Source organism: Apium graveolens, chromosome 2, assembly GCF_009905375.1.
Source record: "Apium graveolens cultivar Ventura chromosome 2, ASM990537v1, whole genome shotgun sequence".
Lineage (NCBI taxonomy): Eukaryota > Viridiplantae > Streptophyta > Magnoliopsida > Apiales > Apiaceae > Apium > Apium graveolens.
Window position 1 is genome coordinate 121,779,695 of NC_133648.1, and position 26,655 is coordinate 121,806,349.

At 37.0% G+C, this 26,655-nt stretch overlaps 2 protein-coding genes across 2 annotated transcripts; one reads left to right on the forward strand and one right to left on the reverse strand.

Annotated features, from left to right (window-relative positions):
* The first annotated feature begins 6,519 nt into the window (after positions 1-6,519).
* On the forward strand, positions 6,520-9,157 carry LOC141707796 (protein IQ-DOMAIN 12-like). Its single transcript, XM_074511158.1, has 7 exons — positions 6,520-6,749; positions 7,102-7,229; positions 7,307-7,582; positions 7,677-7,910; positions 7,996-8,127; positions 8,238-8,763; positions 8,843-9,157. Exons 2-6 carry the CDS (start codon positions 7,155-7,157, stop codon positions 8,760-8,762), a joined length of 1,242 nt encoding a protein of 413 aa, XP_074367259.1. The 5' UTR covers positions 6,520-6,749; positions 7,102-7,154; the 3' UTR covers position 8,763; positions 8,843-9,157.
* A 594-nt stretch (positions 9,158-9,751) lies between these two features.
* On the reverse strand, positions 9,752-15,339 carry LOC141707797 (DNA repair protein recA homolog 2, mitochondrial). The gene is made up of 8 exons (XM_074511159.1): positions 15,059-15,339; positions 14,787-14,850; positions 13,811-14,028; positions 13,162-13,249; positions 11,619-11,791; positions 10,876-11,022; positions 10,662-10,796; positions 9,752-10,423 (listed from the first exon to the last, which is right to left on the reverse strand). The coding sequence occupies exons 1-8, from the start codon at positions 15,152-15,154 to the stop codon at positions 10,136-10,138; spliced, it is 1,209 nt and encodes a 402-aa protein (XP_074367260.1). The 5' UTR covers positions 15,155-15,339; the 3' UTR covers positions 9,752-10,135.
* Positions 15,340-26,655: the final 11,316 nt, after the last annotated feature.

Below are 26,655 nucleotides of genomic sequence, written 5' to 3' on the forward strand. Positions count from 1 at the left end.
TTTATTTAATTACGAATTAAATTGCAAGATCTTCAAAAATTCATAATAAAAAATCTATGCATCATAAAATTATGAAAAAAATACCCAGACGATCTACAACACTTGTAGAACCCAGATTAACATTCAAAATTATTCTGAGAAATGATTTCTCATCAGACAAAATTAATCCATGATATTACTTGTAAAAATCATAATTAATTCATACAAGCACATAAAATTCTGAAATTTTTACCACAGATCTATATGCATACAACCTGGCTCTGATACCATTGTTGGATTTTTAACGCAGCGGGGGCATGGCAAAACACTTTTACACATACAAAATCCAAATAAAAGCATATAAATCGTGAATAAAAATTCGAGGGATCGAATCTAACCTTTTAAAATAATTCGGAGACAAAGATCAGAGATCCTTAGCAGTTGCTCCTCAAGTGTGAAGCACTCCACCGGTATCCACCAAGAAAACGATGTTAAGGAGGAGGAAGGAGGTGGAGAGAATTGGGTTTTCCAAACTTTTTGGGTTTTGTGTTTCGATGTGGGTTGGAATAAAATTAGGGTCTATAATAGTGTATTTATAGGCAAAATTTTAAGCTGAAATTTTCCCATAAATATTATTATTATTATCCCATTTATTATTCTCATTAATAATTAAAACAACTTTTAATCATTAATCCTTTTTCTAAACACTTTAGAAATAATTCTCTCTCTTGATTTAATTTCCAAAAATTAAATCCTTTAATTAATAATATTAAGAACTTTTCTTAATTAATTTATAATGAATTAAATCTCATTTAATCAATTATTAAATTTGCCAATTAATTATTTATTTATTTCATAAATAAATAATTATTAGCCATTATTAATTAATTTCTCCTCCACTAAATCATTCTCTTTTTATGGTGTGACCCTGTAGGTTCAATATTAAGCCGGTAGTAGAAATAAATAATAATAAAACTATTTTATCATTATTTATATAAATTCTCTAATTTATTAAATATGATTAATTAATTAATCACATTTATTCTACATCGTGAGGGATACTTCTCAGCATATCGCGACTATCCGGATAATATGAATTCACTGCTTAGAATACCAAGAACCTATTCAGTGAATAGTTACCGTACAATAAACTCCTTCTACCCTACAATGTCCCGATTAAATACAAGGCATGGATCTCGTGTCAAGCCTATCTAATTCAATCACTTTGCTTACCATTTACTATGCGTATTTCTATGCAAATTAGAAACTCCTTTCTAATTTCATTTACTCTGGCCAGAGATTCCTGAACTAGCATAAGTGGATCAGCCTTGAACATTCGTTTCCTTCACTGGAAGGGGTAGATCCTTTATTGATCATAGACTATCTTCGTGTACAAATTTCTATACCCAGAAGAGCCCTAATAATTGTCCCTGGAAACTAAGAACTAAACCAAAGCATAGTTCAGTGTACACAAGATGACTATGATGACCTCAAGTCTAAGGATACTTGTACAACTATCACTATGTGAACAACTGCTGACACGTGAGTGAACTCCATCAGTTGTTCAGCTGTGCGAGTCATGTTCAGTGAACTTATTCCATAATAAGCACCTACATACTAGCTATAGTGTCACCACACAAATGTCTATGAGAACAGACATCCTTCATAATGAAGCAAGCATAGTATGTACCGATCTTTGCGGATTATTAATTACCAGTTAGTAATCCTATGACCATGAACTATTTAAGTTTAGAGTTATCATCTTTTTAGGTCTCACTATTATGATCTCATCATAATCCATAAAAAGCTTTACTCTAAACTATGGTATATCTTATTTAAACACTTAAATAGATAAAGTCCGTAATAAAAACAAAACAAGTCTTATTAATATCAATGAAATCAAAACAGATTACATAAAAGTTATTCCTAAATCATAATACATGATTGGACTTAGGACATATTCCTTTCAATTGCGACGCAGCGCTTGGTAACTCATGAGATTTTTTCCCGATAAGATTTACTACCTACAATAAACACAATTAATATGGAACTTGAAATGTTACCTGAAGGACGCGTCTTAGAGGGACGGACGTGTCCAGTCGGTGAATTTTCCTGGAATTTGCTGGAAGTCGTCTGGGCCCCAAATATCTTAATCAAGGCGCATCCTAAGAGTTTGTGGGGATATTCTCCATACCAAATCTCTTTCCCAATCCTCTTCCTGCACAAGTCCCATAAATGAGTAACGAAAAATACAACGAAACTAGTTGAGTGTTACCTTGAGGGATCATCTTAAAGGCGATGACTAGCTCATGATAGTAATGCCTTCTTCTTGGAGTGTTCTCCTCCCGATCATCCTCAGATTTGCTCTTGATTAAGTCTTCTGAACTGAATAGTGTTCTCAAATATTCTAAATCAAATAGGATTGTTCAGTAATCTTGTTGGAATAGGATTCTCTAATCTTCTAAATGGAATGGGATTCTCCAATCTTCTAATTAGAACAGGATTCTCCCATCTTCTAGATCGAATAGAATTAATCAATCTTCTAATTAGAATAGGATTCTTCAATCTTCTATACCAAATAGGTTTCTCCCAATCTTCTTAATGGAATGGGTTTCTTGCAATCTTCTAAACCAAATAGGATTTTTTGGTAAAAATTCGCAGCTGCTATTTTCCTCTGTTTCCGGGCTGCTCAACTTGGATTGTCATATCCATATCATCTATGAATTAAATAGATATCAATAAGCTTCCCGTAGGCTGTAAGATCGTCCAAATCTAACTTACGGAACTCAAGATAAGGCCCAAACAGTGTAAGTAAATCGCTTAACCCATCAAATCCGAATTTTGCATCAAACTTCGCTCTTTCGTGGCCATGGATGATAACTTCAACCCCCATAGCTGGAAATCATCATCCATAAATCTCCGTCGTAGTCGCGGATACTACATTCAAATCTCCTTCGACCCCCTAGCCGAAAATAGTTATTCACGGATCTCCTTCGTGGCCGTTGTTTGCAACTCCTCCATGGCTATCCTTCAATTCTTGCGTCAAAGAACCTTCATCGTGACGAGACATCTCTTCCTCCTGAGTTTATGATCTTGATCAGGACCCCTCCTTTTAGCGCCAATTTGTTGACGGAGGAATTTGGTATCAACAAAGTTTGAGGTTCGTCGCCGGAATCAAGATCTATGATGGTGGTTCTTCTCCTGAAAAGTGAGCGGAGTGTGGTTGTTGTGATAAATTGGGGGCTGAGATTGCTTAGGGTTGGTGGTGGATCCTTATGGCTCTCGCTTCCGACCCTTTACAATTTTCCTTCGTATCCCTATTTATAGAAAATCAAGCCCAGGTAGTTCTTGGGGAACAAGAAATCTAATGGGCTTAGACTACTTATTCCTGGGCTTAGACTACTTATTCCTAGGCCCGGTCCAGAATCCATCTTCCGCTAGTTTTAGGAATGTCCAACTATGATGCCCAACCGCGAAGGCCCAAGGCTCGTTTGTAATCGCAGAACTTCACAGATAATGCATCTCCCTTCCCAAGGATAACGTTCCGCTATAGATATCTCCCTTGAGTTACGAACGCAAGTATAGCCACGGTTCACCCCAAATGCCAGACGCGTCCCTGTCCCCCGAATGAGGATAACCCACCAAATAGCAGGACATGTGATCCCAAGCTCTTGGGTGCAAAGTGCAGGATGACTCCAAAGTTCTCCATCGAGGACACCCGTTGAATACAAGAACAGAGTTCCCAAAGAACACACCAAAGTTAACCCCGCATCCCCAACGAGGACACCCATTGAATACAGGAAGAGGCCTTCAATCATCAGGCATACCCCTGGAGGCCTTCAAGCTTTTCACGGACATCACCCTCCTTGACCGACTCCAGGAGGGAATTCTTCAAATAGTACCTACAACAAATATGTTAGTGAAAGTAATCCTTCATTACTCCTTCCATGTTTGCCTTGTCCTGAACTTATCCTTATTTTCCTTGTCCAAGGTGAGAACAAGCCCAACTATCCAAATGAATCCAAATGTATGCATCTCCCTAGGCTAGGACGCATCATCACCCTGTATAATGCACACATTCTCCTTTGTAATCCAAACACATAGATAATCCATATCCTGCATTTCATCTAATGAGAGCACGTCCACCCCCAGGGCGCGTCCTCACTCTACGGGTACACCCATTGCATCTTACTTTCAAATGACTCATATGACTCACTTCACCCAATATTGGGCGCGTCCTACCCCTAGGACGCATCCTCCCCTCGTGCGTTGCAGCCTAAAACCTAATTTTTCATCCTTTTGCCCTAATTCAATTTCAATTAACCCGTATTTGACCCGAGATGATCCAATAACAAATTTTGGCTATAACAACAATCTACCATAACGAGTGATATCTAAAGAGATATAAATCACTTGGCACAAGTCAGTTTTAGGCTCACAAGTAAATTTTCTTTCTTAGAATTGTGCATTAGGAGACAGTTAGACTTGTTACTTCAACATCTGGTATTGATGCATCTTTAACAACAATTCCGAGGGATTATTGTTTAACAAACTAAATCTGCAGTTGAATTTAAGGGGATTTGAATGCCCCCATCCTCAAACCATAACCGTTGATGGTTTTGAGCACAATGACATGTGCAAATGGCTTACCAGAGGGTCTTCATTTAAAAGTGACCCATGTGTTCGTGTTAATATCATTAAGGGTCGGTCTCTAAAAAACGTTTGTTGGTGAGAAAATATGTAGCAAATGATATTTTAGCCGTAGGACTAGTTTTTCAAGGATCACGATTCAGTTATGTTTAAACTCCTAATCGATTGTTTCTTGGCCCAATTTATAAGTCGAATTTAAAACTTGCAAACGGATAAGTTCAATGTGAGCAATGATATACATTAACTTATTTTAATGTTTCATTTTCTTATTAACTTTAGTTTTAAAATATTTTTTAAAATATTTTTTCTAGTTTAAAATTCACAAATTAAGATAAAATTATATTTAAATATTATTTGTTTTAATTTATTTAAGTAAAAAGAAATTTAACCCATAAGAAAAATTTTAGTCAACAATCAAAAATAAATTATAAGGATATGTCTTGACCCTTGAATCATTAACAAAAGATAGATGTTACAATGCATTATTGCACTTACTTTCGAGGAAGACAGATCAATTCATCTATTCATTTGTTTGTTTTTCTGAGACTAAACTTTCTTCCACTGCAAATGGGACCAAAGACCCTCAGGTGCATATTTTATCTTAGTCTCTCTGTAAGGTAGTGTATAATTATGACCACACCTCTGTCAAACTATTGTCTTTACATGTTATCAATTGTTAGTTCTTATTAATGTATTCAAGATCATAATATAATGTGGTGGATGTAATATAGATGTTTGTAATGTGTCAATTTCAAAAATCCAGACCATGGTGCAAAATAATAAACAAGCAGATAATAAAACACCAATTCCTGATATTGCATGAAGGTACCTTTCTTGGATCAGTTTTTAGTGAACATATGCATCAGGACTCTTCTTTCTGCAGCAGCTGAGGGGGATACATGATAAAGTACTACTTGGACAGGCAGTGAAACAGATGTTCACATGGCCTTATGAAAATGAGGTAAAGCTAATCTTCTTCCAGTCCCCACCATTAGTTTCAGTCTTCACTTCTTAATTTCCATGCAAATAAATCATAACTGCCAGCTCTTTCTTACCTTTTTTCCCCTTCACCTTTAACTGTGTTTTATCTTCACTATCTACTGTGTTTTTTTTAACTATATTTGACATTTTCTTGGCATATTTTTTTGACTTTCTCCATAATATTTGAACTGATATGCACCACTTGTCAACTAGAATTTTCTGCAAGAAGCATCTAATTTGACACACTTTCCTAATTGTCATGTCTTGGTCATAATTTAACTCCTAACAACTGTCAATACCTTAGAACAGTTTATAAATGGCAGTAAAATTATTTGGATATTATCAAACACAAAACAATACATAAGCAAATACTCCTTAAGTCCTCAAATTAGTAAATTTTGATTTTATGATACACAGTTTAAGAAGCATACATTAGTTAAAAATGTGAAAAACTTGAGTTGTCTTTTATTTTGTGACAGGGGAGTGTCTATCTACTATCCAAATTTTATTAAGCATAAGCTCAGCTGCATAATTAATATTCATAAGATGAATATTCACACACTCTATGAGAAAAATTTATGGTAGAGACCGATTGCAAAAAAATTTAATATTCACACGCTGAACGGTCGAATACTCAAACTCTTGTTATCAAGACAAGAGTGGTATCCGCTAGGCTACAATGCTGTAAATTGAGACAAGTTGTTATTCTATGGAAAGTCGTATCAGTAAATCTATAAACCAGACATTTGAACTGGTCAGTGGTAGTTCTGAAAATGACAGTTAGAAAATAGTAGCAAGAGGATGAGAAAGAGGACCCCTTGATGATGACTGAGACTAACTCACAAGTCACTGTAAAGTTACTATTCATCATACTCTATAATACATAGTCCAACTGCTTAATGATCAAATTTAGCTCATTTTTCTTCCCCTTTTCGGTGCACATTTTTATCTTTGTATATTGTACAAATAATGTGCTTTTGGAACCCAGAAGAAGAAAGCATGCCTTTTTGGAACAATGTTCTCTTGCAGTTTTAATGGATTTAGGGTGTTATCATAATCCTGTAATAAGGAAGTTTTTGAATTTACAGGGTGGGGTTCTTTCACTTTTCTTCTTTAGATCCATATGAGCCTATTTGAAGGTATATATCGTTTCCATGAACGGAAATTTTTATTCATAGTCATAATCTGGTGCTATGAAATAGTTTGTTTCTGTTTATCGCGTACATGTGGACATTAAATTCTCACCTTCATTGTAAGCTATAAGAATCTTGATTAGGTAGGATGAGCCAAAATAACATCTGATAGAATTTCATTAGATGGTTCATCAGTCTGTTTTCATGCTTCTTATAGCCTTTGATCTTTCTTAGCAGTAGATTAGTTACAACATTTTTTCAAGTGATATTATTATTATTATTACAAATTTATTTAAGTGGCTAGTGTAATCTTTCTTCTTTTTGTGTTGCTCATTTGTTATTTTTGTTTTGGAGCAAGGTGACCTTGAAGATACATAATCAACTGTGCTTTATATTGGATTATAGTTCTTGATGGGCAAGAGAAAGAGCTGGTTTTGTGCGGTGAAAAGACTTTTTATTCCTGAGAGAAAACGCGAGGAAGACAAGGTAGGTCTGCATAATCACAAGTTTTTCAATGATAACTGAGCATTTAGGGTCATATTATGATTGTTGTATTGTTTCAGAAATCCAAGAGATGGGGATGGGTTTTCGGAAGGCTTAAGACCAAACAATTTCCCGCAATTGCAGTGTCCCAAAGAACTCTAATCGAAGCAAATGAAGAGCAGAGAAAACATGCCATGGTTGTTGCTGTTGCAACAGCTGCGGCAGCTGAAGCTGCTGTCAGTGCTGCACATGCTGCAGCTGAAGTTGTCCGGTTGACAAGTAATACTAGTAACTTTGGGAAGACAACTGGCAACCTGGCTGCAACTAGAATTCAAACCTCTTTTCGTGCATATCTTGTGAGCTTCACCAACTCTCAAGTTCATTTGATAGTTGTTTGATAATATATTTTTAAGCAACTAATGTTGCCTTTTTATGGAATTAAAAATGCAGGCAAGAAAAGCGCTAAAGGCACTCAAGGGAGTAGTTCTGCTTCAAGCTGTAGTTCGAGGCCAAAATGTTAGACGACAAATCATTACTCACATGAAGTCTCGACAGTTTATTTTAAAACCAGAAGTTCATCAAATTCGTGTCTCAACTGGCGCTGATCAAAGTTGTTTACATGGGAACAAAATTCAGTCAATTAGCCCCAAAAAGAACTTGGCGAACAAAAACAATGACAAAAAGGCAAGGATTTCTACCTACCATAATGCTTTATGTTATTAGCTTGTAATGTTGGGACATACCGAATGATTAAGTTGGTTGTTTTCAGCTGGGATGCAAAAGAAATGAGACCTGGGAGTATAGCTTGTTTACAAAAGAAGATATGGAAGTCTCGTGGTTACCAAAGAAAGAAGCTAACATTAAAAGAGACCGAATGAAGAAATTTTCGTACTCCCATAGGGTAACAAGATGAAGCTGTTTCTTAAACTTAAACAGCTATCTCAAATCGCAAAGCTATTATCTTATCAAAACCATAATGTATCTTAAATAATGATTATTTTACTTTTCCAGGAGAGACCAAATAATGTGGTTTCCGGAGAATTCCCTCATAAGGAAGATGGCAGAAAGAAGCCCTGGTTTGAAGAGCTCGAAGATGTTAGAGTATCAGCAGCCAAACAAACCCAGAAGTTAAAGGAAACCATACAATCACACTCAACTGACATTGCTACAAATGGGAGAAGACAACAAAAACTGAAAAATGTAGTCAAAGGGGAGTCGATGGAGATGTTAAACACTTCTCTTTCACTCCCACGAAGATCATTTTGCAGAGCAAATAAGCAAGAATTCTCCATTATGGGCGACACTACTTTACCAAACTCTCCGATATTTCCAACTTACATGGCTGCCACGGAATCTGCCAAAGCAAAAATAAGATCTGCAAGCACCCCAAGGCAACGCCTCGGTCATCTAGATTTTTCTTCTGTCAATACTTCAGTCTATAAGCCTATGCTATCTTCTTGGACCTCATGGGACGGAGATTTGGAAGGAATTAAAGGAAAGTGTACCACTTCTCAGCATAAGTCTCTAAGAACATGAGGTAAACAATTCTGAAAAATATGCACAAAGTTCATATTTATTTAGACATTGTTTTGAACTAATCTCATCTCATCTTTCAGGCACATTACATAGACAAAAAGATTGAACAACCTTCTATCTCCAACCATTTTGTTATCAAAGTGTTCCATAGGTTTTTGAGAAATTAACAAATATAACTCCCTGTTGTAGGTCGATTTATTCTGTGATTAATTGTTTAATAATTACTTTTTCCCGACCAAGAATACTCATTTTATGATAAGAGGGTTGTACTAGGAATTATGAAAACTGTAACATCAGGGAAATTATGAATCAGGCTTAGTACAACATTGTGATCTAACTGTTCATGTTACTTATAACAGCTACTTATAACAGCTGTAGGGCATTTATTCTTTGTATATTCATTTGATTACTTGTTCTCTCAAAATATTCCTCAGACTTTCACCTGAAGCTTTAATTATTTTCATAAACCAAGACATTTACATTAGAAATGCTAGAGCTCCCAAAAAATTTCCTGGACTCAAGTTTTAACGGAGACACACACATATGCTCAAAGGTAAATATATAAATCCAGATCCAATCGTGCTAGGTCCAAAAATATTCAGGACCCAATAAGACATAAATGGGCAAAGGATAAATCTTTGAAGTTACATTTCAACGTTTTCCATATTGTTTTATGAACCAAGTTTTGGTTATATTATAATTTCGGAAATAGGATTTAATCTAGATTTGAGAATGATTTACGCCCTCGTGTTTACATCAATTTGATTTCTCTTCCGGGGGAATAAATTATGTCTTCACTTAAAAGACCTGAATATATTACTGTGACATTCAAATTACAAACTCTAGTTTATTTACGCTGAAAACTTCAGCTGTCATCCATAAAATCATTCGTTATATTACTCCAATGTAATTTTTCATCCAATGCCCCTATAATACTGAACTTTAACAGGGTAGATTCTTTAAAACTAAAAAAAGAATCACATGTACAGTTAGAAGAGAAAACTGGAAATTGCATAGATACATCCACCATGCGTTCATCAACAATTATAACTACTATGATATAACTAAATAAATTGCGCCCCAGTGACCAACAGAGGTATGGACCTATATATTACAAACTTCGCTCTTGTGATACATGAATGAGCACACAAGTTCCGTCTTTCATCTCCTTGTTCATCCATCCATGACGTATCTTCTGATACATTTGGTATGAACACCTTAAATGCATACAGTAGACCACAGATCCTCAACCTTTGTTCAAACACTCCATAAAAACTGATGTCAGTCAATAATTCACGAATGTGTAGTACAAATTAAGCCTTCGGAATTTGATACGACCTCGAATATTTGTACGAAACTATCTCTTTCATCTTTTATGTCACTATCTGGAACAATTGATCCCTCAAGGTTTTTACTACTTCATTCAGAACCTCCTCATTTTGTGATAAATAAGTTTCAGCTTCCCCTCTACTGTTCAAAACATTTCCATTTATAAAATAGCTGTTTCCTTCTTTCGAGATAACTCCTTGTTCACAGGCCATTTCCAATACCTCAGATTCAGGGCAAATGCCTCTTCCAAACTGGATATCCAACTCAGCTGTTTTCATTGCAGGTGCAAGTTTGTTTTTAACCACTTGGACACGTATCGCCAGACCAGTAGCCTGGAACATCATAGCAAATTATGCAACATTCATATTATCATATATATACATCGTTCTAACTTAGTCGTATCTACAAGGATTTAGAAGTGTGTTGGCAATGACATGTTTGCTTTTCATTGCAAGTACAGCTAATCTAAAATTTGGCAAATTACATGTTGCTGCATTTAGTATCTGATGAGTTAGCTTTGCTCGAAAGTCTTTAAAACTATAGAAGTGTCAAATTTTGTAAAAAGCATACCTCATCCTGTCTTGTGAGCAATTTCTTTCTGTTTATTTTCATCCTTATAGTGGAATAAAATTGCAAAGCATTCCCACCACAAGTTATCTCATCAGTACATCCAAATCCTTTGCCCGACCTTAAATCTGATCTCACCTAGCAAAGACAAAAAGCTTTGAAAGTAGTTTCAAGAGATAGCGAATCTTTATATGAGCATTCAGAGAGAGATCCTAACCTGATTAATAAAGATGATAAGAGTTTTGGAGTTGCATAATGAATATTGAATTTTCCGTAGTGCTTGGGTCATTATTCGTGATTGTATGTTTTCATGATTTTCACCTATCATACAATCAATTTCGCGTTGGGGAACAAGAGCAGCAACCTGCCAAAGTAATAAATTTAAATTTAACATTGACAACTGAAAATGACTGTTCTAGATCAGAACTCTACTTTTCAAAACAGTTCCCAAACAAATTCTTCCGGCCCATAAGCCGTTACAATGAATCAAAGTGAAATATGATGTTCACTTATAGCATCAGCAATGAAAAAAAATAATAATAAGTGAAAAATTAATGAGAAATTTTCCTAAACTAGAAAAGGAAAAACAAGAGTGCAAATTAGACTACTAGAGATACCTAACAGGTATGACATGTTAAATTAAAAGGCCACGAAGAGGTCACACCTTAGACAAAATTAGGAAAAATTGAAGAAAGGAACGATATACCAATTTCAGTATGAATAATGCACCACATGTCCAAAACTACCCTAAAAACACACCAAATGTACCCGGTCTCACAATATCACAAGATTTTAATTATGTAGGACTGTAGGACTGTAACTCGCTCTGCTGAAAAATTAAGTTGGTAAACATAAAATAATCTAGTGAAAAATTTGTTGTATAATGATGGCAAACATTGACAAATGACAAGGTATTCTTTCACAAGTGTACTAATAACAAAATAAGAGAATAACCCTTACACTGTCTACCACGACTACATCCACAGATCCACTTTTTGTCAGTGTATGTACAATACTCAACAAGTTTTCTGCTGAATCTGGCTGTGAGATAAGTAGATTCTCTTTATTTACACCTATTGCCTCCGCAAGTGAAGGGTCCAATGCATTTTCCACATCAAGATATGCACAGTAACCTGTCAGAAGAGAAACTTATAATTACTGGTTACACTAAAAAATATAGTTCTGCATCTATGAGGAGTAGAATCATCCCAGAAGTGATGTTTCCATATGGAGATTTGCATCCTTTACTTTTACCTTTATAGAGTAGACCTCATTTTACAAGAGATTAGAATATAGGAGGTCAAAAAGGGGACTAAAATTGTCATATCTTATTCCGATTATTCTTTAAAATATATTCCAAAATAAATGTACATGATTGTTTGCTGTTTACTAATTACTATACGAAGTAATCATTAACTGCTTTTTATATGAAAAAAATTGGGGCTGCATATCATGATCAAGGAAAATTATACTAATTTAAAAATAATTAACCGATTTCCTCAATATCTTCATCAAGTTACATACTGATGGTGACTTTTAAGCAGAACTAAGTAGAAGGGGGAAATTCACGAGGTCTAACGGACGCAGTTACAGAAGCTTGCATGTTACAGTTCACCTCATCTTATGCATTCAGACATGATAAATAATGCAATGAGTTGATATGTGATTAACTCCGTCTAATATTTAACTAAGAAGCATTAACATACTTTTCAGTGAGCGTGCATCTCAAAAACCAGTTTAGGAGACCTAGGGCTTGACGGATTTAGTGTTTAAAAATTTGCATTAGGAATGACTAATGAGTAATGTCCATTATTAAAACCTGAATTCTGTGATCTTTAGTATTCAATAATGAAAGGTGGCAAAAAAACTTTACACATGATATGCTTGCTTATATAATCGTTTTGGAAACTTTATCATTAGACCCTTAGTCAGTGCCTAAAATAAAACTACCCTAGTAATATGCTGACTAGGCTGGAGGTACTCAACAACTAAAAAGAAATTGTTAGCCATCAGATAACCAGCCAATTCATTAGATGGGCTAAAAATTTCTAGAAAACACTCCACATTTCACATACATAAATTGAATGCATATCTTAGACCCTTGCTCAGTGCCTAGGACAAAACTACTCCCCGGACTTCCCGTGTCGGAACTAGATTAGGTGTAGTGATAGACCGATTGGCTGGAGACTACTGTAAAGATTTTTTTTTTTAGCCATTAGATTTCCTGCCACTACATTACATGGGCTAAAGACTCCTGGAAAGCACTCCACATTTGAAATACATATACCCATATGCATTCGATCCAAAGACTATACACACAATAAGTAGGATTGTGTAACATGTCATTAGACATTACTAATCGATAAACATACATTTAACGGCTTGCTGGATTTTGAGGACCACGTGTGGTAAGGGATATAAATTCACTATGTTCAATTAATGAACGAGGTGTAACTACATTAACAAGAACGTTGTACAGGTAAAGTAAATTTGATAAACATACCTCCAAGCTTTTGAGCTTCCTTGATTACATGAAGGGCCAATGTTGTCTTGCCTGATGCTTCTCGCCCAAATATTTCAACCATCCTTCCCTACAAAGTGAAAGAGGACTTCCGGTGAAATTAACATAGGGAGACTCAAAGAGAGGATCAAAAATTTACAGCCACAACATGCAGAAGAAATAGAAAGAAAGAATGGTAAACACTGAAAAGAGGTACATCGGTTCAATACAACTACCATGAATATTATTCATATATTTGTCCTTCAAGAACTATGAGTTTCTGTTTCAAATGTAAAAAAATGTACTGAATAACTTCAGCTTCCTAGTCCTACAATACCTCTTTGGTACGTCTAGCTCAGAAAATTTGTTTTTGACCATCAAGCATAGCATTACATCACCAGATAAGATATAAAATTTGGATACTGACAAAACCTAAAAAGGACCAAAATACCTGAATAACCTCAAATTAGCTCGATAATGCTACTTTAGTAACAAAACTGTCACCTTATGGAAATTCGGAATCTTACAGAATTTAGCTAGGATCAGGAAAGTTTACTACCAAAACTGAAATTGAAATAGTCGTGAAGACATTTTCATGTGTGTTTACACTAACATGTGGCACTTAGTGAATGTTCTTTTTCTAGTGCATCACCTTTGGTAATCCCCCAACCCCAAGAGCCTGGTCAAGCTTTAGAGAACCTGTTGAGACGACAGATGTATGCCTTGTCCTAAAAAAACGCTGCAGAGATAACATGGATTCTTTGGTAAAATCACCAGCAAGCTGAGAAATAGCTGAACGAAGGGCGGTATCCTTTTCTGTAGTTGTAGCTTCATTAGGTAGTTCATCAGCCTCAAACTCTAGGGCTTCAACTGAGAAATGAAAGCAAAAATTTATAGAGCTAGGCTGTCCGCCACCATTATAAACAACAATTATACTACGCTTAAGGGAGTAACCTTTCAACAGAAATCAATCCCGTAAGGTTCAGCCTATTTTTTTATGTAAAATTTACAAAAATGACCATTTTCTGAAAAGTTGGCCTACTTTAGTCAATAGGATACCCAACTATTAGTGGAGTATTCACTATATGAGATACCCAACTGTCACTTGAGTATCTCATATATGAAATACCAAACTATCAGTGGAGTATCTTATACAAATTGGGATACCCTAGTGACACTGGAGTATGACACTGGAGTATTCAATCGGCTAAAATTGGCCACTTTTTTAGAATGGTTATTTTGGTTATTTTTTTAAGAAAATTGGTTATTTTTGTCATTTTTTCTCTTTTGTCACACCTATGATTCTTGACAGATTTATTTTTGAAAGCACATAACACACAATTAAATATTACGATTCTTTGGTTTTTCGATCAAGTTTTTAGCTTTTTAGCACAATTCAATAGCCCAAAGTAGTATTTTTGAAATCAACTGTCCTTATTAGCACATTTTGTTTAATTTGTAATAAAATACCAATCAGCAAAAATGAGTGTAAGAACTTACTCCCCCGACTAAAAATTAGTTTGATCTTTTGTCATTGTGGAGGTTAATATATGCATTTATTAGTGCTAAAAACATTTTAGTGATACATAAATAGATTAATCAAGGAAAAAAGAGAAGGAAATCCTGACCAGCAGAAGAAGAGCAGCAGGTGCGTATATAAGTAGTCCAAGCAAGTGCGTCAATTGTATTGTTCTGTAGTAAAATAGGGCACACCGTATTATAAATAAAAATAGAAATGTAATGTGGGTAGGATTCTGCGGAAAACTATTTAGTTGGAGCAGTCGGAAACTCAACATAGTAATTCACCGGAAAACTAGTAGTGATAGGAGGCTAGGCTACAGAATTAAGTGAGTAACATATAAGTTAGAGAGAGAGAGAGAGAGAGAGAGAGAGAGAGGACCTGTGGGTTGCAGGAGGAGTAGAGGAGGCGAGTAGGCGACCTGAATCCAAGAGAATTTATAAATTGAGTTGATAAAAATAACTGCTTCAGTGCCATTAGTTAGGGGTTTCGTTTGGTTTGTTGGATTATCTAGGATTAGAGTTGAAAGCCCAACTGCTTGTGCTCGCCCGCCAATTCCCCTTTTCTCTTCACAAAACACACCCCTTCTCTTCTCTCTGTATTCTCCACTTTGAAAACACCCCGTATGATGGAATTATGTCAGATACAAACTCTAAACGCTTATTTCTTATTTTCCTTTTTTTAAAGACTTATTATACCCGGGGCCCGGGCGGTTTATGTAATTTTTTAAATGTTAAAAAATAAATTCTGCAATCTCTAACAATTTAATTAAACTATACACAAAATAGCAACGGAATTAGTTTATGCTCCATTATTATTACACGCTTAAATGATGGTTTATTGTATTATATTTATTCTCCTTTCTTTTTCGGGATTTGACGATTCTGATGATAACACATTTTTTTTTATTATATTTGATTTCTAAGTTAAATATGTTATTATGTATTATAATTTGCGAAGTTGCAATATATATTAGTCTAAAATAAAACTTTATTGCATATAAAATAGAAAATGTATAAGTTCGATCTCAAATTTTTCATCTTAAAATATTCTTATAATGTTTTTAAATTATTTGCCACAATGTTTATTAAGCAAATATAGTCATATTTACTATTTATTTATGCATGACATATGTACTTTAGAATATGTCATCGTGTGTAACAGGGCTTTTGTCAAACTACATATCGTTTTTTAGTATGAGACTAATTTAGCATTAGTTTGATCGTTCTTCATTTTGTTCATATAATGATTTCAACCTTTCTTCATGTACAAATTCAATAATTATATATATTGGCTTTCCGTGCCAAAATTTTCTAGATTCAATAAAATTTTCATGAATAATAGCACTTAAGTTTTTAATATTTTAATGTTATTATGAAAGAAATAGTAAGATTATTTTTGTGCTCAATGTTATTATTTTTCATTTTTAACTTATAATAGATTGAATAAAATCATATTTTTAGTGTGTGCATAAGTTTTATTCATATATTAAAATTCAAATATGAAAATAATTATATAATAACATTAAACTATTTTGTACCAAATAAACAATTACAAGAAATACCGTGTTTCATTCACATAATTTTAAATAAATTTAATTTTAATTATATGAAATAATATACAATTTTCATTTTTTTAATAGAGTATTGTTAAAAATCTTTTATGCAGGTACATTTTTCAAATTACATCAACTGCTAGAATTATGTTTTTTTATAAAATTGTAAAAATAGATTATTCTGATTTTATATGAACTTTAAAATTAATTTAGAATTTAAAATTTACTCTATAAGAATTCATCGTTGTTAAAAAAAGTCACATACACAGGGTTTAAATTTTGATATTAATGTACAAATTGTTTTTAAAAAAGTGGACTTTGGAAAAAAAATTGATTGAGTAAAAATGTGGCCCTAATTGACTGATATAAAAATGGTACCAAGAGGTGGTTAAAGGATGTCAAATTGCATGTATATGATGTTAATAGGTCAATTGTACCAATATATGGTGGTAAGTGACTCTTATAGGGTGCAAAATGACTCTAATATGGTGAAGAGGGACTTACATGGTTGATTAGATCCAAAATGTGGCCCAAAATTGACTCGTATAAAAGTGGTACAAAGAGGTGGTTAAAGGATGTTAAATTGCATGTAGATGATGTTAACATGTCAATTATACCATTATATGATGGCAAGTAACTCTTATAGGGTGCAAAGTTACTCTAATATGGTGAAGAGTGACTTACATGGTTGATTAGAGTCAAAATGTGGCCCTAATTGACTTATATAAAAGTGGTACCAAGAGGTGGTTAAAGGATGTCAAATTGCATGTATATGATGTTAATAGGTCAATTATACCAATATATGGTGGCAAAAGACTTTTATAAAAGATATCAGTCCTTCGTACTGCATGCATAAAATTCTGCTAGAGGAAGGTAGCAAGCCAACTGTTGAGCAACAACGAAGACTGAATCCTATCATGAAAGAAGTGGTGAAGAAGGAAATTCTAAAGTGGCTGGATGCAGGAATCATATATCCTATTTTTGACAGTTCTTGGGTGAGCCCTGTGCAATGTGTACCTAAGAAAGGAGGTATTACTGTGGTAACAAATGAGAAGAACGAGCTCATCCCCACTCGAACAGTCACAAGATGGAGGGTATGCATGGACTACAGAAAGTTGAACAAAGCCACGAGGAAGGATCACTTCCCTCTTCCATTTATTGATTAGATGCTTGACAGGTTGGCTGGTCATGAGTATTATTATCTTCTGGATGGCTATTCGGGTTATAATCAGATTTGCATTGCACCAGAAGATCAAGAAAAGACTACTTTCACTTGTCCATTTGGCACGTTTGCTTTTCACAGAGTTTCTTTTGACTTATGTGGTGCACCTGCCACTTTTCAGAGATGCATGATGGCTATATTCTCTGATATGATTGGAAATAATGTCGAAGTGTTCATGGACGACTTCTCCGTCTTTGGACATTCGTTTGATGAATGTTTAAATAATCTCCGTTCAGTGCTCAAAAGGTGTGTGGAAACTAATTTGGTGCTCAATTGGGAAAAATGTCACTTCATGGTGCAAAAAGGCATCATTTTTGGGCACAAAGTCTCTAGCAAAGGCCTTGAGGTGGATAAAGCCAAGGTAGGGGTCATTGAAAATCTTCCGCCTCCTATTTCTGTGAAAGGAATCCGTAGTTTTCTTGGTCATGTGGGTTTTTATCGGCGTTTCATCAAGGACTTCTCTAAGATATCTAAGCCGTTGTGCAACTTGCTCGGGAAAGATGTGCCTTTCAAATTTGATGATGAATGCTTGGCAGCATTCGAGACTCTCAAGAAGAGTTTAATAACTGCACCAGTTATTACGGCACCTGATTGGACAGAACCTTTTGAGATGATGTGCGATGCGAGTGATTATGCAGTGGGAGCAGTTCTTAGGCAGCGCAAGAATAATATTTTTCATGTGGTCTACTATGCTTGGAAGACGCTTAATGGAGCTCAAATGAACTACACCGCTACTGAAAAGGAGCTCTTGGCTATAGTTTTTGGTTTTAAAAAATTTTGATCTTATCTACTTGGACAAAGGTGACAGTATTCACTGATCACTCTCCCATTCGCTATCTGGTCTCAAAGAAGGATTCGAAGCCTAGACTTATTCGTTGGGTGCTCTTGCTACAGGAATTTGAGTTAGAGATCAAGGATAAAAAAGGTACTGAAAATCAAGTAGCTGACCATCTCTCTAGACTGGAGAATCCCGATTCTACTTCACATAATAAGACATTGATCAACGAATCTTTTCCAAATGAGCAGTTATTCGCAGTTCAGGAAGAAGAGCCATGGTTCGCAGACATTGTGAACTATCTTGTCAGCAATATAATGCCTCATAATATGAATGCGGCTCAAAAGAAGAAGTTTCTGCATGAGGTGAAGTGGTACATGTGGGATGAACCATATTTGTTTAGACAAGGAGCTGACCAGATCATCAGGAGATGTATCCCATTCTGTGAGACGGAGGGGATATTACGAGACTGTCATTCCACAATTTATGGCTGATATTATGGTGGCGAAAAGACAATAGCTCGTATTCTTCAAGCAGGTTTTTTTTGGCCTACATTGTTTAAGGATGCACATCAGTTCGTTTTAAGGTGTGATCGTTGACAAAGAGTTGGGAATATTACTAGAAAGGATGAGATGCCTTTAAATGTGATGCTTGAAGTTTAGGTCTTCGATGTTTGGGGAATCGATTTCATGGGACCATTTATCTCATCCTGCAATAATCAGTACATCTTGCTGGAAGTCGATTATGTCTCGAAATGGGTAGAAGTCAAGGCTTTACCGACGAATGATGCAAATGTGGTGTTGAGTTTTCTTAATAAGCATATATTCACAAGGTTTGGAACACCACGAGTTATCATAAGTGATGAGGGGTCACATTTCTGCAATCGTAAGTTTAATTCTATGATGCAACGCTACAATATGAATCATCGTATTACTACTGCCTATCATCCACAAACTAATGGTCAAGCTGAAGTGTCTAATAGAGAGATCAAGCGTATTCTAGAGAAAGTTGTTTGTCCGTCAAGAAAAGATTGGTCTTTGAAGCTCGATGAAGCTGTTTGGGCTTATAGAACAGCATACAAGACTCCACCTGGGATGTCCCCGTTTCAACTTGTCTATGGTAAGGGATGTCATTTACCTGCGTAGCTTGAGCAAAAGGCTTATTGGGCACTTTAAGAAGTTAAACCTTGATCTAGATGCAGCTGGGAAGAAGCGAATAATTCAGTTAAATGAACTTGATGAATTTCGACTGCATGCGTACGAAAACAACAAAATGTATAAGGAAAAAGTGAAAAGGTGGCACGACATGAAGTTATCTCCTAAGTTATTTATGCCAGGGTAACAAGTTCTTTTACTCAACTCTCATCTCCGACTTTTTCCTGGAAAGTTGAAATCAAGGTAGTCTGGACCATTTATCGTCAAAACTGTGTTTCCACACGGAGCGGTGGAAATTTTTGAGACCGATCAGGGCTAAGCATTCAAAGTTAATGGTCAGATATTGAAGCACTATTATGGGGACACGGCAAACCGGGAAGTGGTTAGTGCCGTTTTATTGTCAACTTGATCGAACTACTCTACGTCAAGCTAATGACATAAAAGAAGCGCTTCTTGGGAGGCAACCCAAGATGTGAGACTATGGGAACCTTTAGAAGTGAGTACTCTATCCAAAACCCTAAAAAAATCAGGAAAAAAAAGCAGATTTTTTTTTTCCAGGAACCTACCAAGCGCCCCCTACAGGTTCCAGGCGGCCGCTTGCTGGCGGGTGCCCGCCTGCGGGTTCCAGGCGACCTCCTGGAGACCTACTGTTTGAAAAAAAAATTCAGCCTTATAAAAAAAACAAAAAATAAAACACAAAAACAATTCCACAGCCATAACCCCATTAACCCACGAATTTTCTCCTACAAACAAGCCACAAACCCCACTCCTAATCAATTTTTAAACCTAAATCCTACCGTATATATACACACAACCTCTCCATATACACTCCCATATACTTTCAACTTACAAACCCTTTCCTACACACAAAATACAACTCTACAATTCTTATTCTCAATTTCAATGGCCCCAAAGAGAACTCGAACTATCGATAGCAGCAACACCATTCCGGCTGTTGATTCTTCAAGGGGTACTGCTGCGAGGCCCCGATTGGTGGATAGGGCCGCTGAGGAGGAGTATGCTAGGCTTCTGACTAAGCCGATTCTGAAGGAGAGGGGATTTTTGCCATCGGGGAGGGATGGTGAGTTATTACCGATGATTGCAGAGAAGGGTTTGATCACTTTTTGCGAGTCGCCTGAGGTGGTCCCGATGAGTGTGGTTCGCGAGTTCTATGCGAATGCCAAGGCCGACAAGAATGGGTATTCTGTTGTTCGTGGGCTTACGGTTGATTATCAGCCCGAGGTGATTCGCCGTGTTATTGGGCAGCGACAAAGGAAGCCCCAAGATGAGAATTGGAATGAGAAGACCCCTGAGGATTTTGACTCGGATTTGATTATTGCTACTCTCTATCAGCCGGGAACGGTGTGGAAGTTTAAGACGGGATCTAACAAGTATCGTTCTATTCTGGCTGTTGCGATGAACAGGTATGTCCCTGCATGGAATGCCTTTATTTGTGCTAATATTTTGCCTTCTTCGCATGCACATGAGGTTACAGTTGAGAGAGCCAGGTTGTTATGGGGGATTTTGAATGAGGAGTTTTATGTGGACCTTGGTGAGTTCATCTACCAAGGGATTTTGAAGTTTTTGAGGGGAAGGACGCATAACAACATCCCTTATGCCTCTGTTATCACAAAGCTGTGTAAGGTAGTTGGAGTCCACTGGCCTTCTTATGAGCAGCTGCAGATGCCAGCCGCTCCTATTGATTCATCGACACTGAATGCGATACAGGAGTGGACGGGTGGAGAGCCCAAGGAGCATGGTTTGGGATATCATCTTCCAGGAGGATGTTCAACAGTTGGTGCTACGATGGCTAGGCCCAGTCAGGCTCATGGTGAGGCAGGTTCTTCTAGAGCCCATGGAGGTGATGGTTCAGGGATGGCTGATGTCCAGTACAGGAGGCTATCCAGGAGGATGGATGCGATGTATGAGCACAGAGTAGGTTTGCGCAGGAGCTCACCCTAGCACTTGGGACTGCTTTCAGAGGGCTTGAAGATGACATCTAGTGGCTCGTCTTTGGTAAGGACTCTGCTTATCCGCCTCCTAACATTCCACCCTCTGAGGGTGATGATGATGATTTCTCTGAGTAGGTATACCCTGTATTCCTTTCTATTACCTTCACTGGGGACAGTGAAGATTTTAATTTTGGGGGTGGTAGTTAAGGAACATATTTGTGTGTGTGTCATGTAGTTGCATATTCATGATAGTTTAGTTCATATAGTTGCATATTTTTGCCATATTTTTTTTTATTTTATAGCTTTATTTATCATGTCATGTAGCTCATGCATATTCCATGATCCCTTTTGTGTTGCTTTACCAAATTGCTATGTGATATTGATGCGATTGTAGTGATAACATTAGAGGGATGTTGAATCTTGTTAGGTTGACATGCATGCTAGAAACACTTGTATTTCACTAAGTCTTAGAGTATGCTTAAGGACTAGATTATTGTCATGGTTTGATGGTTTTTTAGGTTAATTTATTGATTATGCTTAGAATGTATGATAGGCTCTTAATGATATAAGGCATGAAAAGAGAAAATTGGAGTAAAAATTGGAATTCATTGCTAGTCGTGGCTATGCGTCAAATGGCTAGTAGCCGGCTCGTATTATATGTGAGTAGTCTAGGGTTGAGCAAGATGGAGCGAAACGCACTTGCTCAGAAATTGAAAAAAAAGAGAAAAAAAATAATAAAATAAGAAGTAAAAAAAAAAGATAAAATAATATGGTTTAATGCATAATTGATCACGAGTGAGCTCTTTGGTATTCAAGTTATTAAGTTCTTAGGGGACTTTGTGCCTAGTGACCTAAGGCTTTTATAGTCTGGGATCCGCTAACCTAACGCTCGCTAAATGGATGCCATTACATAAGTCTTTTGTGGACCTCACTCATTGCATGATCAAATAAGCATTTGTTTATTGTGTTAAATAAAAGCATGATTCCGTAATAAGCTCCAGTGATCTTGAAGTGTTATAAGTCATTTTGTGTCTAGAATATATTTTTTGTATAATCTTGTGATTGCCTTGAGGATAATTGAGTTATGATAATTGATCTAGTTTCGAAGCATATCTGTTAGGCATTCGCACACACCATGTTTCTAGTTGTATGTTAGCTTGCGTGATTTGATTGATCTTTAGTTGCCTAATTGCATTTGTTGAGATGTTATGTGTTGGTTGGTTTAGTCGTCGTGATGGGGATCGCTGCATTTCATGTAGTTTGCATTCATGCATATTTTTATTTTGTTTTTGAGTCTGTGACGCTTCAGGACAAGCATCGATTTAAGTTTGGGGGTGTGATGAGTGGCATTTTATACCACTTAGAATGTCTTATAATGGCTTAAATTGATGTCTTGAAATCAAGTATTTTGTGTATTTGATGCATTTTTCTAGTGTTTTGCATTTCAGGGTATAACTTGCGTAAGTAGGGGGATTTCATTAAAATAAGCCTAGAGAAGTACGTGGAATCAGTTGCGGGGAGTTGTGCGAAGAAATCAGCAAAATCAGGACCAGAAATTAGAATTTTCCAGAAGCTGTTCAGGCGTCCGCCTGGGATGTGGGGCGACCGCCTAGAGGTGCAGGCGCCCGCCTGAGAGCTGGGGCGGCCGCCTAGGGTCGGAATAATTAATTCTGGATTTTCTAATTAGACTTCTAGTGGGCTTCTGACGGCGCTATTTCTTGTGGATTCTTATATAAGCAATCTTGGGAGATGTTTCACAATAACAAGCAACAAAGAACAAGTATCAATCAAGCAAGGAGAGAAGATTAAGAAGACCGTTTTAGCACACCACAACGAAGAAGAGGAAGCTTACGTTATCTTGTGATTCTTTTATTCATTGTAACAATGGATGCTAGTTTTCTTTACTTTGAACCTTAATACTCTTGTTACGTACTCTGGTTTTAATAAGTATTTTTATTAGTTAATATTGTCATGTTATTATCATGTTTTCATATGAACCCATGATGACGATGAGTTCTATCATGGGCTAATCGTGATCATGGGGTCGTAGCGGATTTACTATGGATTTCTTTGGTTAATTGTTTAATACCTTGGTATGTGATGGTTGTATGATATCTAGTATAAGTTGTGCTTATTCGTCTTATGTGCGTCGCGAACATATAAGATAGCCTGTTAATCTCTTGTGAAGCAACAGTGAATCTTGAGATTTAGAACTTGCCATGCTAGCATAGGTTCATGTATTGTATGCATGATTAGTGGGTAACTCTAACCGTTTTACTTGCCCTGTATAATCATAATGAATAATTTGTGCTTAAATCGTTATGTTGTCAAATTCTGTTGACATATAGGGTCTCAACATAATTGATGCCTATTCAACTTCTATCTTAATTGTGGATCCTTGGTAGAATGGTACTTGTGCAACGAAAGTTGGCTTTTATCGTTTCATGTTGTTCGATTAATGTCATCATCGTTACATGTTAAGGGTAATAACAATAACTATTGAAGGAAGTAGTAATGAAGTTATGATCTCATGTGTGTTTAATATTGTTAATTCAAGTGTTAATTTAAGTGTTTAATTCTCGTAGTTAATCATAGTTAATAATTAGTTAATCAACCTTAAGTGTTATTGTCTTGACATTGAGAAGTAATCATACATTGGTGAGTAAGTTTTAATTAAACATAATTAGTCTGAGTCTCTGTGGGAACGAACTAGAAATTATTCTATATTACTTGCGAACGTGTATACTTGTGTGAATTATTAGCGCATGCTTTGTGCCTAACAATAACCTGTAAGTATGTGTGTGTTGATAAGTGTGTGGTTGTAAAGGTGTGAGTATTTATATATTATGGTACGAGATAATTGTTATACATGATTCAAGATGACGTGGCCTCCTAGATCCCTGACCCCGGATTTTGGGGCGCCACAGAAATGGTATCAGAGCCTTAGGTTATCAAATCTTGGAAATGATAGGATATAAAACACATAGAAATAAGAATAATAATAATCAATTAGAACTCAAGTCGAGTTCGTCGTCGGGCTATATGGGTAGTCTTGACAGTTTTTCCCACAAGGGAATTCCGGCTCTAAGTTAGTAACACCTTGCCTATTGTGTCAAGTACCAGTGGAGCCTATGGGGGAGGTTGACCCTGTTGATGATGTTATGGCCCCTGAGCGTGACCCTACTCTCGAGCCGGAGGACCCACCTATTGATGACTCAGATGATGACCCTATTGAGGATCCCCCAGAGGAGGAGACTGAATTTCCTGCCCCCATAGATGATGATGTTAAGATGCCCCAGAACGACAGCGTAGACTGGACAGACATAGAGATGTACCCTCTCCCAACCGTTCACCCTCCTACACCTCACCCAGGAATGCTGAGCCCTTTTTCCTACACCGATGAGGACGAGGATGACGAGATGGATGCACAGACCTACGAGGTTCATGACATATCCTCTACTGACCCAGACTCACCTCTACCACCCCCAGCGACCATACATGTAGCAGTGCATGACTGAATAGTGGCTCAGCTTAACACTGAGATCACCGCAACATTTGCCCGCATTGTGGAGCTACGACAGATGCTGACCTCCGAGAGAGCCATCAGGCTAGGATGCCTAGGGGACTTTAGAGCTGCTTCCCCGGCTATAGCTCGCAGGGAGATTGATGGGATTGAGCTCCGTACCCGAGTATAGATGAGGATGACAGCGATCGGAGGATATATCCCGGTAGTTGATGCAAAGCTGATGTTGGCAGGAGCGATGAGGAGGGTTCGAGACGTCACGCGCAGTGACAGTGACTGAGAGGCCAGTGACTACTTATGGACCTTATAAAGGGCTGGGTGACTTGTCACCAATTTTTTTAGGATAACTAGTAATATATAGCATTCCTATCCCTTCAGGGTACCCGGTGTATGTATCTGTATTTCAGTATTCAGGATCATGTAGTTGATGTATTATATTCAGGACCATGTATGAACTCGGATGGTTGTTTTGTCCCCAAGACATAATCTGGGAGACCCTATGATATATATCTAGCAGTTACTAAGAAATTGATTATCATATCATTGCATAGATAAAAGCATGCTAGATAATTAATGACATGCTTACCTACGAATAAATTAATTCAAATATAAAATTTTGTAAACTGTATTGACATATTTTCATTATCAGAACAATGCCGCCCCGTAGAAGAGGAACCAGGGCACGACCCGCAGAATCTGTCAACCAACAACGAAATGAACCTGACCAATTAGTGAATGCGGAAAGTGAAGAAGACCTAGACTATAATGAGTATGATGAAGAAGAGTATGTAGAAGAAGAAGCTGAGGATACCCATCGGGGGGAACCCCATGAATGAATTTATGGAACTCTTAAGGGCCAATCTGAACCAACAGCCCATTCCACCACAGCCGCATATTGTCCAACAGATTGCTGCCACTGCCGTCAGGGCATTCAAATCCCTCAAACCCCCAGAGTTTCTAGGATTTTCCGACCCCGTTGAGGCACGGGCCTGGATCAAGGAAATAGAAAAGTCTTTCGAAATACTAGGTATTGAAGAGTGATACAAGACCAGTTTTGCCTCTTACATGCTGAAGGGGGAAGCTAACTACTGGTGGGAGTCTAAACGAAACCTCGAGACCGATGATGTGATTCCATGGGATAGATTTACCCGATTATTCTTAGACAAGTATTTCCCTAGGTTCATAGAGACTCGGATGGAGATTAAGTTTCTAGAGCTGAAACAGGATAAGATGACTGTGGCGGAGTATGAGGCCAAGTTTACTGAGTTGTCCCGATTTGTACCGGAATTTATGAATACTAAAGAGAAGAAAGCGTGAAGGTTTCAGCTTGGTCTGAAACAGTGGATCCAGAACCGAGCAGCAGTGCTAGAACTGACAGATTATGCCACCTTGGTGCAGAAAGACTCGATTGTTGAAGCAGGAAGTGAACAAAGTTTGAAGGAGAAGGAAAATAGGAAAAAGAAGATAGGAAGTTAAGGCGGAGGAGGAGGAACCGGGAACAAGAGCCTTCCAAGCAGGTTTCTCAGGGGAGTGGTGTCCTAACCTGCGAGAGGCCCCGGATTTAGAAAAGCCCCAAGTGAGAGCGTTGGTCAGGGCGGCGGACCATCTAGGGCAACATTCCTTAGCCAACACCACGCCCCTATAACAGAATGTCGAACATGCGGAAAGAGACACCAGGGGTGTGTGTGTTCAGACCAGAGCCCCTCTGAAATGCTTCAGATGCAACCAACCAGGACACCTTGCCCCAAATTTCACACGGCCAGTAGTGACATATTTCTAGTGTGGGAATATAGGTCA